Below are 15827 nucleotides of genomic sequence, written 5' to 3' on the forward strand. Positions count from 1 at the left end.
TAATTCCTTTGACCTTCAAAAGCCTTGCAGGAAGGTAGCAGCAGTTCTTTAGAGGTGTCGAGTCAATGCTTTCGTGGGTTAGATTATGCACACTGCAACGCAAGATGTCTTGCACAGCGGGACCTATACATCCTGTACAAGATTAATCTACCTATATTCTCATTACATTGAAAGTCTCCTGACAAAAAAAAAAAAAAAACAAAAAAAAACAAAAAAAAAMCCCATCCTTATTCAATTCTAGTGATCCTGTATCATCACTACAAACGCTTCTTTCTAGATTTTAATCCATGGAGTTTCTCATCTATTTTGCAATATTTTAGTGCTACATATTCACCGTTCTTTTAAATGGATCAATCAGGAGGATGTTTTTAATGGGGAAGCAAAAATTGCACATGAAACTTTCATAAACTATAAAGAAATTAACGATGCCTGTAAAAAATGCCATTTTTTTTTTTTTTTTTTGTAAAGAATAAGATCAACAATTTCTCTACAGTAGTTCAGTTAGCTTAAATTTCTGTCCTATCCATATGCAATAGCATGTACAGGTATCTAATTACATCTCTCTATTTTATCTTGGCAAAAAGAAATAGTCAACTGCCCTTAGTGTAAATATTTAGTACATAAAATACTATCGAGAGTTCAACTTTTAATAAATATCTTTAGTTCTCAATCCTATATACAAGTACTTTACAGCAACACACAGGAGAGAGTGTAATTTGGTGGACTGTGAACAAGATGGTTATTGACATAAATTACTAGTACATTATTGCAGTCAGATGCATTGTGGTTGTGGAGATTTTGAGGTGAACCATGCTGAAAATAAATATCTCTCTCACCTTTAAATCAATGCTTCCAGTAGGAAAAAAAAAATCTATTTTAAGTCTTGCCACAGCTATTTTTTGTTAGTGCCTATTCTACCTCTGTGACGCTTTTTCAGCTTTTTCAGGAATACACAACTCAATTTTGTTTTGTGAACATTACAGTACTTACAGTATATACATGGTTTCCTACACTCATCTGACCTCCTCTGCAAAAGGAGACTTAACGGCCCGCACTGCTACTTCTGAACTGAAGCAATGCCCAGTAAGTGTAGGCTATGGGTGTTGCTGTTCATTTCACAGGCACAAGTTATTGTTTTTCCAACCAGGATCTAGAATCACCCTAAAATCTCTAAACCTACTTTCAGTGGGCAGGTGGCAATAAATAGATTCCTATCTTTAAGTTTACACTTTTTTTTCCTCCCATTCCAGAAGAAAGCATCACATTGTCAATACCTTATAAACCCTTTCCTAGTATCAGTAGATGTAATTCATATGAAAATGGAACTCCTCCTTTTATGATAATGCTGCTTTAAAAATCAACTCGTGGAATGTAAATAAGGCAGTACTCAATGGCAGGCACCTAGCAATTGTCCAGAAATGTAACATAGGTAAACAGTTGTCTGACCGCACAAAACTCTTAAAAATAATACTGATTTTTTGCAATATACAGTATATACACAACAGCTCCAAATTTGCTCATACAATACCATTTATATAGATAAATTAGCAAAACAAGTCTTATGGATTCAGTTGTTCCATTGCAAAGGTATTCTGTAAAGTGTAAACGTTTGGTACCTTTTGTGGAGGGGTATCTTGAGGGGTATCTTCTACACGTGTTTAAAAATAAAAAATATGAGGTGAGTGCTGAGGTCAGGACTGCTTTTCCATATTAAAGCTGGACTGACGCCCTCAGCAACTTTTGCTCGCTGTAAGGGATATTCTTTGGTGCTTTCCTCCAATGCATTCAAACTCACTGGATAGCCAAGTGTGGGAGGAAGACGGGAGCAACTAGAAAGTGAACCAGCACTTCTTGTTCTTTGTATTTACAAGGAGAATGAGCTGATGATCCGCAGTCTCCTGCTTGTGGAAAGCAGCATGCACCATAATGTCCAGAAGTAAAGAAAAATGGAAGCCAAAGACCCTCTTTCCGTTTATATCCTCCCTGTGGGGCATTTGCCTTCATCTCTCCACGGTGGAAGGCCTCGAGGGCCATCTCTGGTCTGCATGCTTCTCACTCTTCCTTGAGGTTCTCCATGGATAAAGAGCACCGGTTGGAGTGTTATTAGTTGGCACCATAGGAACAGCTGCTGCCAAAGGCTGCGCATTATGAGGACTGAGGTTGCTGCTGTTGGCAGGTGGCTGGTGAGGCTGTGCAAACAGTCTGGAAGTCTTGCTTGTCAGAGGAGCTCTCCCTTGCCGAAACTCAGCACCCTTGGCCTTGGTGTTTGACAGCGAGACGTGTCTATCTGCCTCCTCTTCTGAGGAGGGAAGCCTGCCCAGGGAACTTCTTCCAGGCAGGAACTCGGCATGGTGGGGCGCTAAAGATGGCACCGCCAAGGCCCTGGACAGATGGCTTTGATCAAAGATCGCGTCCTCTTCAGTCTCCGCAGCTTCTGTAAGGAAAGGTGGCGGGAGGGTGCTGCTGCGTTTGCTGCAGGACTCGCAGCACAGCTTGTTGTAGCCGGGGATGGAACAGTAACGCGCAAGCACTTCCATTTGGCAGAAGATAGATTTGTCTCCCATACAGGGCTCATCTGCAAAACAAATGCAAGGCTGACTTTAAACTTACGGAGAACACAGAAATACCTGGATGGCACTTACATAGACGGGCACTGAAGTGCTGAGCCTAGCTTTTCAAAATCACGGGCTACTCAGGATATGTAACCTGTAATACCTGATTCCCTGGAAAGAACAATCCAGCTACTTTGAAAAAGCCTTAGTTGGGAACCAAAAAACGACCAGTTGCTTTCAAAGTATTGGTTTCTCTGCATACCAGAAAGGAAGAGGTGTGGAAAGGCATGCTTATGTTTCTAAAGAGCTAGGGACAACAATATGCTAGACTTGAAAATTGCTAAGCTAGATGTCGTTTTACTCATCCAAAATCACCTCCACTTCTAGCCTGGGGACAGCATCTCTCAACAAATACATCTTCCTTAAAGAAAGCAAATGCCAGGTAATATCAAAGATGCTTTTGAAATGATCTTTTATAAGTAAGTAGTTCTAGTTGTGCCCTTCAGTGACCTAAAAATACTTGGAAAGCTTCTAGCACATCAATCAAGTCTAAGCCTTAAAGTGAAGTGTGTGAGATACATACACACTCTATTCAAATACTGCGCACAGAAAACAGCAGGAAAGTTCCATTAGCACAATTTTCCCAGGATATCTCAGTTTATTTGAAATGGTATTGATGGATTTTACTTAAATATAAATATGAAAAATTATGAGGTAAGAAGCCAAAAGTTAACCCAAACTATTGAGATCTGTTACATATCTACTTCTGCATTCACAGTTAGTAATTATATAGTCAACATTTTAATGAGCAACAGATGACATGTAACACCACTTATTAAGCTCTGATATTAAATTAGCTTTCCGTACTGCGTTATTTTTTCACCTGTGCACAGATGCTACCTCACCACATGTCAACAGTACATTAGGCAACCAAATTTTCCTATTTAAAAAAAATGAACTCTAGGCCAACCCCTCCATCAATGTAAATCAGTCTAATTCCACTGAATTCAGTCAACTTAGACACACTCACATCAGTTGGATTGTGGGGCACTGTTCATAAATAGAAAATTATATGACTGTGGCATATGATATACCAATTTTCCTTGCTCCTAATCCTTATGTACTTCTTTGGTTGGACGTTTATTGGTTCCTGACAAACTTAGCACTAAATCTGCAGCTTTGCGTGGAAATATATGTAGCCTGTGAAGGTAATATAAAGCTATTTTCAGCAGGAATTTAGCATGGGAAACTCAAAGGCTGTATTTGTAATTCACCTAAACTAGAACAGCTAATATTGAGACACAAATCTTTGCATATATATATATACGCACACATATATATTAGTACATCATATCCAGAACTATAATTATGCTTCTACGTAACTTCAAACACCTGGTTTGGAAAATTATGGCAGTAATCTTATTGAGTATACACTTGAATTAATGTCAATATGTAAGTTAAAGCAAATAATTTTACCTGAAGTGACAAACAAATCAAAAAAGAAAGTACTAAGCAATTATTTTGCTTTTCCACAGTGACAAATGCACTTTCTTTGATCCTGTTCTCTCATGGCTAATTTTAATCATATTAATTCCTATTGGTTTATATTTTATGATCCATATATAGAGTGCAACAATTTAATTTTTTACTTATCTACTATTTGGTAGATTCAGCAAGAAAAAATTTTGAACTGAACATTCCCTTACATTCCCTTACATAGAATCCCTTTCTTTCATTTCTTAGGTGAATTCTCCACAACCTTGTCAACCAGTTCCTACTGAGTACGTAAATGCTTGTATCCTGCTGATGTTCATGGTAAAAAAATTCTCCTTATCACAACCTGTCACTTGTGGCACTGTAGCTAGAGTAGAAAACATAAGAAAACATATCGATTCCATAGAACTCTTAAAAGTAGAAGCTACTAGAAGATAATTTTAAATTAACCCCATTTTTTTCGTATTAGCTTATAAACAGTATCACTATAGCTTTATATTACTTGTTCATAGCATGTCACTAAAAAAAAAAAAATCTTTCTTTGAGCTAAAAGTTGGTACTTATGGACTAAAGACAACAGGAGAATCCTTCATCCTGTATCATGTGCAGCAAAAAAAGCATATCTCATACAAACACTTTTCTCTTGTCTGTTCTATGCAGATTCTGATATAAAGCCCATAAATCTAAGTACCCCTAAATCCACTCACTCATTCTTCTTATCTGGGACAGATAAAACCAGGAATTTGATAGTAAAATCTCCACAGCCACAGAAATTTGACTGCAGCTATGGGTCCAAAGAATAAAATTCTGCTGCCTGCCCCCCTACCTTTTGTTTTCCTTCCTGTTAGAGATACACAGAGGATCAAGTGAAATATCTATGGGAGTTGCCCTTATTTTCTACACTACAAGACTCTGCTCTACTTAGCACATGGTAGAAGAGCTCGTGGCTCTCGTCCCACATACAGACAGATCATGGTATTTGTGAATCAGTCCAAAAGAAATCACATCAACTGCAGTGTATGTTCATGATAATTCCATCAAGATTGAACTCTCAGCAATCTTGCATTTAGATAGTAAACAATTTGGCCAAAAGCACCCGATATAGACTAATGGTTTTGCTAAGTCCAATGTCCTAAAAATTGAAATAGTAAATAAGGCCATACAGATTTAAAAATAAAGAAATACAACACGTACCACACCATGCATTAGGAGTTCATGTATATAACTATTACAGACTACTATCTATTTAGTTATATGCCCTCAAAACATAGAATGCTGTGGAAACCGCAAGTGTGGTGAAAGAGAGACTATTTGGCCTCAAAGAACACTGTCAACTACTTAGGGCAAAGGCTAAAAATCCCAGCACTCGGTGAAAGTTATGGCCCAAATCCCTGCAGAGAGGTTTGTGCTAAAGGGGAATTTCTGAGGAGCAGGACCCATGGGGGACCCATTTGGTTTTGTCAAAGGTATGCAGCACTTGGCTGGATGTAGCTGGCTATGCCCTCCTTAGCCACAGCATTTTCATAAAATTTGGGTCGTGCTGTACATGTGCTGTGGCAAGGCACAGCCAGAACTGATGTGATGTCTACTACTGATGTCCTCTTTTTGGGAAACATATCTGGGGTTTCAAAACCCCATTAGGCATCCCCAGTATCTACATTTGACCACAGAAATCTCACATTGACTGGGGCATGCAAGAGAGGGTGAATGTGAAGCATCTAAGACATTAAAACCCAAAGAGTACTAGCTGATATGAGTTAGTTGGCATTTGTAAGTCATCTATTGCTTAGATCCCTTATAAGTAGCTGACTGCTCACTGTGACAGAGACACGGCATTCTCACAAACAGAAAAAAAAAAAAAAAAAAAGACTTTTATTACTGGAATTTCCAGAAAATCCTAGCTCATGCTGCAAGTATATAAGCACAAGATCTAAACTTTGTCTAAAGAGACTGCAAAATGTAGTCTTATTTGTTTAGTTTTGGAAATATTTTTAACATGAGAAAAATACCACTCCACCACAGAGAAAGAACTTCAAATGTTTGTGAAGTCAGAGATAGTGATTTGCTCCCACCTAGTGGAAAACAGCATTTAATAAATGCTATTTACTTCCACCATTCTTTTTCTGCATGGTATTTTTTACTGGCAGCAGCAGAAGACATATACAGGAAAAGCAGACACCTTTACCAGACATGTGGCAAGCAGAGTTAGTGTCACTCTGTAAAAAAGCATATCACACTCCTTTGTAACACTGAGTCTGCTTCTCCCATCAGCAGTCTGAGTGTTAGGGCTATCATGAAGGATTTAAACAAATAAACTCCCAAACTAATGGAGTCACGGGCCCAAAGGAAGAAAGACTCTATTGTCATAAAAAGATTCAAAATCTGTTAGAAAAGGTTCCATGAAAACAATGTAATGAGATTATTAGGAACATTTTAACGCCACATAGCATAGCTAGCTAGCTAGCTTCCTTCCTTCCTTCCGTCTGTCTTTCCCTCTTCAGTTGCCTGGCTTGCAAACTTATCTTGGGCTTTAAAGGGTCTATTTGAGTAGACCTCAATATCTAACAGAAGTTTTGCTGTGCTGCACAAAAGGGCATATTTAGCTGGACAAAAGCAGAGAGATTTCTAAGGAAGGGTACATTTTGTAGCATGCAAGATGTGAACAGAGTTGTGTGATTGTCACTTGGCAGTCTCATAATTTCAAAACATAAGTACAGTATCAATTCACAGACATAGACTCTACCTTGTTGCAGAAACCCACACACAAGAGCACAGAACATTTGTCAGGCAGGATTAAAGCTGCGGGTAAGATTAAATATAGGTCCTTTTTTTTTTTCTGTCCATTGACAAAAGGAATCTCATGTTTTTCCCCGGCACATGAGAAGCACTAGACCTGCTGCTCTGAGACAGGAACTGCTATCCTTTACTACTGCAGTCATTTAAAGTTGTTTTCTTACCATTACATGCAGGGAGTTTACAAGCTCTCACTGATTCCGGCTTTTCTCCGTCACACTGGTCGCCAGCACGACAGAGGATCTGCCGGGTCTCGGTTCCTTCCCCGCAGGTCACAGAACACTATGGGATAAACATAAGCCAACTTAAGACATTCAGCATTTGCAGCAATGTGCAGAAGTTACGTGTTTAAAATAGCCCAAGGTTGCCTTTCAGGTCATGCTACACATTCCAGCAGTTTGCTTTTTATGCAGGCTTTGGGGAAGGTTGATATTCTTCCTGTAGTTTTTTACTGATGCAGACAGTGTAACATAAAGAAAATAAAGAGACAGAAAACTTAGCATCCACAAGTTACTTCCCTTGGCTATAGGGTTTGACTCTCTGTTCTTGACATTGTAACAACACAAACACTTTCAGAAACACTCTGCAACACCAAAGTCCCATCTGGTAAAAAACCATTATGCTATCCTTAGAAACGGGGAAAATGAAGAGTTGGAAACTTTATCGGGAGAAAAATAAACAAAATCTCAGCAAATGTTTTGCAGGATTTTATCTCATATTTCTCATGGTCAATTGCTGATTATTTTCTGGGTTGTTTTTCAGAAAATCCGAAGAACTACAGAGCCCCTGCAAGTCGGGAGGAGGGATTTTACAGTATTTTGACCAGTGCAGGCAGCCCAGGCACAGCACTGACATCAGAAGCAGGTCGTGTTAGCAAAGGTACGTTACTCACTCACTGCTAAGGAAATGTGAAAGAGGTGACTGCTGCTTGCCCACCTCAGACCAGGGTCCGGCTTTCCACTGTGCAGGGCACGGTACTCGGTTGCACGGCCGGCGGCTCTCGGGACGATCTCCACTACAGTACTTGAAATGGACAGAGCGGTTTGCACCGTCGTGAAGGGGCTGAATGCAACGCACAGTGCGGATCTGGTAGCCAGAATTCCCACAGGTTTTTGTGCAGTATTCCCACTCATCTGCTACCCAGCTGGGAAGTGAAAAGGAATAAGCCATCACAACATTTGTCCAGTGTCTAAAATGCTGCTACCTCACGCAGGCCTTAGTGTAGATTTTTTTGTGTTGAAATACCTCCATAAGATCAGTAACCATTCTTATACAAGTAGATAAAAACATTCATAACACAGGGATCCCACTCTAGAAACCTAGCAGGATCCCACCAAGCCTGGCTGGAGCTTCCACAATGACCACAAGCAACAATCACATACACTTCTGCGTGAAACACACTTACAGAGGCTGTGTGCATTCCTGAAGATTGCACATTCTACGAATGGGCTTTGGCTTTTTGCTGGCTTCACAGAAGCTGCGATGAACCATTTTGTTATCACTTTTCCTGCGGCATCCATATTTGGTATACTGGAATCCTGGAAAATAGTTCAGAAAAATCAATCAAAAAATGCTGCTGCTGCTAGATCTTATATCTTATTTAAATACAAGTTTATGGACTATTTTATGATTTTATGGAAGGTATTTTATAATATTTAAACACACACACAGTTTGTTCAACCGATAGGCACAATATCATTACAGAGTGTTCTAAATTGTGAATGCTATTTAAAATACGGCACTGTGACAGGTTTTTAAGGCCAGAAAAGACTGTTAGGATCCTGTAGTCTAACCTCTGCAGCACACAACACCATCATGGCACAGGGAGAGGAGAAATTACTTCCCTAACACCAAGCAGCATGTCACAGGCTAACTTGGGAATGAACACAGATCTCAAGTCTCAATTTAGCATTGCCAATGCCAGAACACATCACCCACTCTACTGCTGCATGCAAGATGTCAAGTCACTCTGACACTTATATTCCCCCCTGGAAGTAGTAATATACACACCACAGGTTGACCCACAGTGGCATAAACGTGCAGGTCTATGCTTCCAAATTGGGTTTGGGTGTTGTATTTAGACACCTAAAAAAGATTTTTCCTTCCTAGGGTGGAAGTGTGACACTTGTAAGTAATGAGACGCTTAGATATTTTAAGTTTGGGCACCCAAAATAACAAGGTACTTTACAAAAGGCAGCTCAAGATTTCTAAAGTATTCATTTCCCCAGACTTCTATGTTTCTGTTTTTCATAATTTGCTGTTGATCACTAAAAGCTGTTGCACCATCCATTTACCTCCACCACAGGGTTTGGAGCACTGGGACCAACTCTTCAATGCCCACTCAAAAGTATCTATTTCTTCCTGTAGGACATTGTTGCTGTTGATAGTTGGTACTGAATCCTCGTGAATGATGTATTTGTAAGTCAGACTAGATCTTGTGTCGTTCTCCCGAGGAATGATCTATTAATAACGAAACATAAACAGTGGTACAGCACCAAAGCTACTGTTTATTCCTTTGCAAAGTAAAGAAACCAAGACCTGGTTCTTGGAAAAATGTGGGAACTGTTAGTTAACTAACTCACCACTGGAACTAAGAATATTGAGATGAACACAAGATATATAAGCAATTGTGTAAAAACAGATACCTTACTAGAAAAGGATTCTGACCTGGCCAAGGATTCTGACCTGACCAAAGATAGACACCCATCACCTAGCATGGATGTGGCTGAGTAATATGCTTGGGCAAGGTTCATCTTAAATGTGACCTGACACATCTAGTGTCATTTCTGGTCTGCTGAAGGTGTCCCACTCACATCAGACAATACCCTACTTGGCTTGTGACTGACACATTACAACTGCAGCAACAGGCAGCAGTTTATGGGAGAAGGCCATGTAAAAATACTACTGCCTTGAACACTAAGCATGACAGTAGTGTGTACTTGAAAGCATGTTCCTTGAACAGCTCATGAGAGAAGAGGCTCACCCTGTGAGCCATCTCCTCCACACGCGTCTTTCAAGCGGCATCACACAGCAACGTTTTACCTCGGCACAAGCTCCATGCTGTCCACGCACGTTTATAAGAGACAAGAACACCATCTTCCCACTGCTTGGCGTGTAACCTACCAGCACAACCACCGCGTCATGCAAGGGCCCGTCAGTGTGCAGAGTTTCTATGTCATCTTCTATGCTGTATTCCCACTCCACGCCCAGGTCGATGAAAGATCGCGATCTGGCTTCCTCCCCTTTTCCATTCAGAATGTAGTGTCCTGTAGCCTGGTTCTTAATTGCTAAAAGGATTGAAAACAGTGGCTGTCGTGCCTCCCATCATATCATCTGCGATCATGGTGGCTTACGTGAAATATGACAGGAGATATTATAGACAGACTCTTGGAAAAAAAAAAGAACCAAAACCAAACCAAACCAAAAAAAAAAAAAAAAAAAAAAGAACCCAAAACTACATTGGCAAGTCCTGTAGATGCACTATCATGGAGAAAGGGCCTCCCAGGCCATCTTGTGTAGCCACCACATTGCAGTCTGACAACAGATGCATACAGTTACTTGATTCAATTTTGTACCTCCTTTTGCATACTAATTAAATATAGAAACAAAGCTGGGAATGCATCTAAGTATTTTGTGCACAACGTGCGTATGTGAAATTTCTCACATTAGCTGAAATGGCAAGAAGCAAATGTAATAGCAAGGACCTCAGTCAAATCTTCAGAATAACCTAACTTCCCAATTTGCTAAAGACCTCAGATTACAGAAATAACACGCTGTATAACATACTTCATTTTCTTTTGTCTATATGTGTATATCTTGGATTCTAAAATGAGTAAACAAAGAGCTGAGGTATTTGAACAGCCAAGGAACTACTTGTTTTTCGGTTCCTGCAACACACCTTGCAAGTCACGTTCCGTGGGGATTATTGTTATGCTCTGTTTACGAGCCAATATATTAGAAACGTGAAAGAAAGACTCTAATTTTTCCCTTAGGCAGCTTTTCCGATGCACAATAAAACACAATAGAGAACTATGTAGAAACCTTGCAGCTGACTCTATTAATCACAATGCAAGCAATCTGTAGTACCTGGTTGAAGGCTTGATGAAATCACTTAGTTCCAAGGTGAACTGCGCTGCTCTGAAAGCTACTATCAGGTTATGCTTGGTCCAAATTACCTCTGTACCATAAAGCCAAGGTTTTCCCTCCTGCCATTACCACAGTTGAATCATGTCTTTCTTTTATTCCCACTTTCTTAAATAAATCATTTAAGTCTGCATGAAGAATTTATAGATCTTACATATTGTGGCGGCACATAAAGAGTTGATTAAAAGCTTGTTAAGCCCATGAAAAACATGATCCCTCTGGTTTGAGCTAAAAATCCCTCAAGCATTATGAAGTGGTAAGTAGCAAGATACAAACTGATTGACAATATTAATTGCCCTACATAAGAAAAATCCCAAATGAAACCACAAAGTCCCCAGTTTTCTTTCCAATAAAAAATTTGTGGCTCACAATCTATAGCAATTAAGAATAAGTAAGGATTTGGAGTTGGATTCACGATAATACTGGATATAGTTTTTACCCTGGCACTGCCAGTCTAAATATGAGAGATCATGGTCATTTTTTTTTAGTAAACATGCAGACTGGGGTCAGTTTAAAATCTTAAAGAATTCAGATGAGAGGTAAATATTTGATTGTTAAACTTATGTTGCAGAACTCTTTCCTAAACATGCGATTCTAAATGCCTAAATTAAACACCAGAACATTATTTTGTTTATCTCATTTCTCAGGTTATCCTGCATGACTGCCCCTGCGCTCCCGTCATGCTTCTAGGACAAMCCTGAGGAGAGAAACACTTACCAAGAAAGTGAGGAGAAGCCTCGTCTTCTTGGATAAACACATGTCGAGCACCAGGAGGGATATCAAACATCTTAAGGTACCCTTTGGCATGTGTAGTATTCAGTGGAGATAGCACAGAAGGAAAGAAAAAGTAATAGCTATGGTTAGTAGCGTACTATATTATCCAGCTCCTACTTGCAGAAGAGGGCATCCATCAGCTAAGAAGCAGTGTCAGAAAGAAACCGATCAAATAGTTTTGTAACATATTTACAGGACTTCCTTTTGTTCTTYTTTATTTCTCTTTCAGGGAGAAAAGAGAAACCAGTTACAAATCTATTTGTCACTTGACTGACTACACTSTTACAGGCGATATCAATTAACACTTCAGACAAAAGATACAAATATGTTTCCTATGTTTCCCAGCATAAATGGGAGGAAAAAAAGTCTCCCTGATTTTTTTTTCCATCAGCCAGGCTGTTAGATTTGACTTTACTTACTCTGCTTTTAGATGTTAACGTCTTGCCTGTGTCTGCTTACTTCTGAAACATCAGAGTGAAAAAAGGTAAATGTCATACAGAGAACAGCAAATTATTGCTACAGTCCATGAAGGGCTTGTCTACATGGAAGTTAACCCAACCTTGGTATATCTGTGAATGTAAAATGCATCGATTAAATCACTTCTGCTGAAATAAAAAGGCTGAATTCAGCTCCCTACAAGTAAGAGTAAAAATCTGTTCCAAAACCACATGGAATAAGTGTGGTATGAGTACTGTCATTAGGAAGACAACCCTTCCTGAGCACCTGTCAACAGGTGCTTGTAAATAAGAGCTTCATGAACACACAAGTGAATGATTTTAAATGAATATAAGGATATAGTACTAGAAAATTGTATGGCATTTTCCTATTTCTATATTTTTCCTTTAATTGTATATTAAAGATAAATCTCCTTGGATCTACTTTTAAAGAGTATTTCATATGAATAAGTTCTTCCTGTTTTTACATTCTGCTTTGTAATCTAAGTGAAATCTATGTAAACCAGGTAGAGAGAAGCACTGTAGATGTGACAACATTTGAAGGGTCTGTACAGTGCAAGCCAGGACACAGCATATAACTAATTCTGGTTTACTCTGGGGATTCTGGGGCTAATCAGYGCATCTATAGGGTACAACATACCTGGCAGATGTGGAAACTCTAAATGAAAAAATGAAGAGCTCTGAATGTGTAAAATTCTGATTCTGGCTGATGTCTGTCTGCACAAGCAGCATTTGCCAATCTTTATATTGACCATCTGTCAAGCATATGAAACATAAAGCTTTTGCCTGGTTTAGTGTTATCTGTCAATGACTAGGTGGAGATGAGAACTGCAGCAAGAACTCTCAAGTTGCCATGGATGCCTCTCTTGCTACAAGCACTTGAAACTTACCCAGAATATTTTTAGACTCCTTTGTTTCAGAAAGGGAAATATTGCGAGCTCCTTTGGGTAATGTAAATGCTCCTCTTGTCTTCCCTTAAATAGAATGTCTGTAATTAGTGTTATGGGAGAAAAGTCATTTCATTGACTAAATTGTGAGCTAGATATGCTTTACCAATATGATGTATAAATCACATTATGTGTTCAAATACGTTTAAAGTAGTATTAAACACATCTAGCAAATTGTAATAGTCAATGAAAGGCAGACCAGTAGGTAGGTGATTATAAGTTGGATACTTGCAGATTTCATTTTCCAGCAACTTGAATTCTTTTTGGCACCTCTTGCTTAAATGTTTCCCTGTTGGAAGAGGTCAATTAGTCCTTTAAATGACTAGATTGCCAAAATTACTGTAAAACAACATTTCATCARCACAGACAATTTGGAAATAAGCTGCTGATCAACCTCAGTCTCTCCTGAACTATCTCCTAGCACTGCCTGTTATTCTGCTTTCCAGGCACTGAGGATACTGTGCACACTTCAGTCTGAACACTATTGTCACATAAGAAAATGCAGTGGTCCTCTGTGACCCATATGCAAAAGTGTAGGATACAGAGCATTTACTTCTGCTAATTACAGCTTTAYGTCAGAAAAGTACAGTAACTGTCTGCTCCAGAAATAAGCTTGGCTATATGTGAACCTCAAGCTGATGTCCAGTAACATGACAGTTAATCTTGCTTTGAGGCAGCAATTAATTAGCAGCATGTAAACTGTTAAGACAGTGACTCACTATACCTGCTGCTAAGCCTTTACCTGGTCTACCTTAAAACACTTTACAGATCTGCTGGAATAGCTGTGTTCTCCTTCATACAGGAGATCCATACTCCTGAGTAATTTCCTAGACTTAAATAAAACAATATAGGAAAGGCTTAACACGTAAAATACATTCAACAAAATATACAAGAAAATGCTGTCCTAGCTAACTAAACAGAAATTGTTGAAGGAGTCCAAGTTCTTAAACTACTTTTAACGTAAAGTGTGCACAAGYGCAGTCTCCAAATGTTAACCATGTAACTAGATGCTATCATAGGCTCCATTTGATGTCAGTTACACAGCTTCAAATATATGAAAAACGAGGACTCTAATCAAAGCATTTTTGTATTTGGTTCAGAACTAAGCTGCATTTACTTTTTCCTTGTTTATTTGACTAAAAGGCTGGAATTTGGGAAGAAGCATTGTACAAGCCCTATTTGACATGAATATTCACATGTCCGTATGTACAGAACTTCAGATATCCACTTCACAAATCCTCCATGAGTTTCAATTTATGAGAGAAACTTGTGAAACTCTGTAGTCTTCCTGTAAAGGAYAGGATAAAGATACCCTTAGCATCGGGTGAAGAACCTCCATTTCTTCTGTATTTCGCTGTTAGAAGAAGAGACTGTTTTTGTTTTGCCTCACTTGGTGTATCTCCACTGACTACAGACATTGTCTGCCTGGGCTTCAGCAGTTACAAAGAACAACTAAAAAGCTATGCTCTGCATAGTGAGTATTTCTGGATCACTAGACTTGTGAAGCTTTCTTCCTGTAGGTCCTTTAAAAGGCAGAATATTTCAGAGTTATTAAAAGATGCAATTTCTTTATCAAGAACTACACTATTTTTACAACATAATCTTGCCATTTTGGGTTGAATATTCTAAAACACGTTGCGCTGCTGATCAGAATGCAAAAGCAATACATATGACAAAAACACCATAGACAACAGAGACCATACACAGATGCATGAAAATGCTACTCCTACCAAGCTTTTTGGGAGTCCGGGTGAAGGTTCCCTTTACAGTTCGGCAATGAGAGTTATCACCTCCGCAGACACCGCACTTATCTTCAACCTTATTGGAACCAATCTCCTTGTCACAACCCACTTTCTGCAGAAGGAAGAGCAAAAAGAGGATTTTATCACCTACTGTAGTTTTAATTACAGTGGAAAGTCATCTCACAATGAAGGCATAACAGTGATATACTGAATTTAAAAACAAATTATTTGAAATTCTGCACCTAGTAATGGTTCCAGCATGAAAAATATCTTGCATTATATTCACTGTTCACCAAGGATTAAAAAATCATGGGACTGACAACAGAATAATGAACACAGATCTTCTCACAAAAGAAAAGAAGTGGAAAAAAAAGGCATATAAAACTACCAGTTTGAGAAAAATGCAGTATTTCCATGGGATAGGCCCTTAGCATTGCTTTAATTTAATCCCAAGTAATTATGAGGAATACGACACTGCAAATATTTATTTTAAAAACGTCTTCCAAGTCTCACTCTGAACTGTTTATGGAGTTCTTTGGATTGATTCATTAAGAAACACAGCACAGCTCAAACTCAGTGATGACCTTGGGAAACTGTCACTTACCACACACTCTCCACGAACACAAATGCTGTATGGATCTTTATAGGAACAGCGAGTCCCATCATGTGCCAGCTGCTTCATATAGGCAACATCTCCTGTTTCTTTGGATTGGCAGTACAGGTGACATCTCTTATTAGCTGTGCATTAAGGAAACAAAGTGTGATTGCATAAGTTAACAGCAATCTGGATGAGCTTCAGAAAAATATCCCACTAAAGAGAAAACAGAATATAATATAAAGGACCTTAAATGGACAGCTTTGAAATCAAAGCCCTTTTTAAGAGGGTGTTAATGCTGGGTTTCTGAAATTAGTTCTCACTCCAATCCT

The 15827-nt window shown here is 39.0% G+C and overlaps 1 protein-coding gene across 1 annotated transcript in view; it reads right to left on the reverse strand.

Annotated features, from left to right (window-relative positions):
* Positions 1-265: 265 nt before the first annotated feature.
* Positions 266-15827, reverse strand: part of ADAMTS3 (ADAM metallopeptidase with thrombospondin type 1 motif 3) — a 105495-nt gene continuing 89933 nt past the window's right edge. The window contains exons 14-22 of the mRNA XM_026042548.1: positions 15505-15638; positions 14889-15012; positions 11700-11780; positions 9963-10126; positions 9134-9299; positions 8245-8377; positions 7776-7983; positions 7004-7121; positions 266-2575 (exon numbers count right to left, since the gene is read on the reverse strand). Coding sequence (XP_025898333.1) covers positions 2001-2575; positions 7004-7121; positions 7776-7983; positions 8245-8377; positions 9134-9299; positions 9963-10126; positions 11700-11780; positions 14889-15012; positions 15505-15638 — 1703 coding nt within the window. The 3' untranslated portion in view covers positions 266-2000. The remainder of the gene's footprint in view (positions 2576-7003; positions 7122-7775; positions 7984-8244; positions 8378-9133; positions 9300-9962; positions 10127-11699; positions 11781-14888; positions 15013-15504; positions 15639-15827) is intronic.

This window comes from Nothoprocta perdicaria, unplaced genomic scaffold, assembly GCF_003342845.1.
Source record: "Nothoprocta perdicaria isolate Ctin4 unplaced genomic scaffold, notPer1 scaffold_307, whole genome shotgun sequence".
In the NCBI taxonomy this organism is placed as follows: Eukaryota; Metazoa; Chordata; class Aves; order Tinamiformes; family Tinamidae; genus Nothoprocta; species Nothoprocta perdicaria.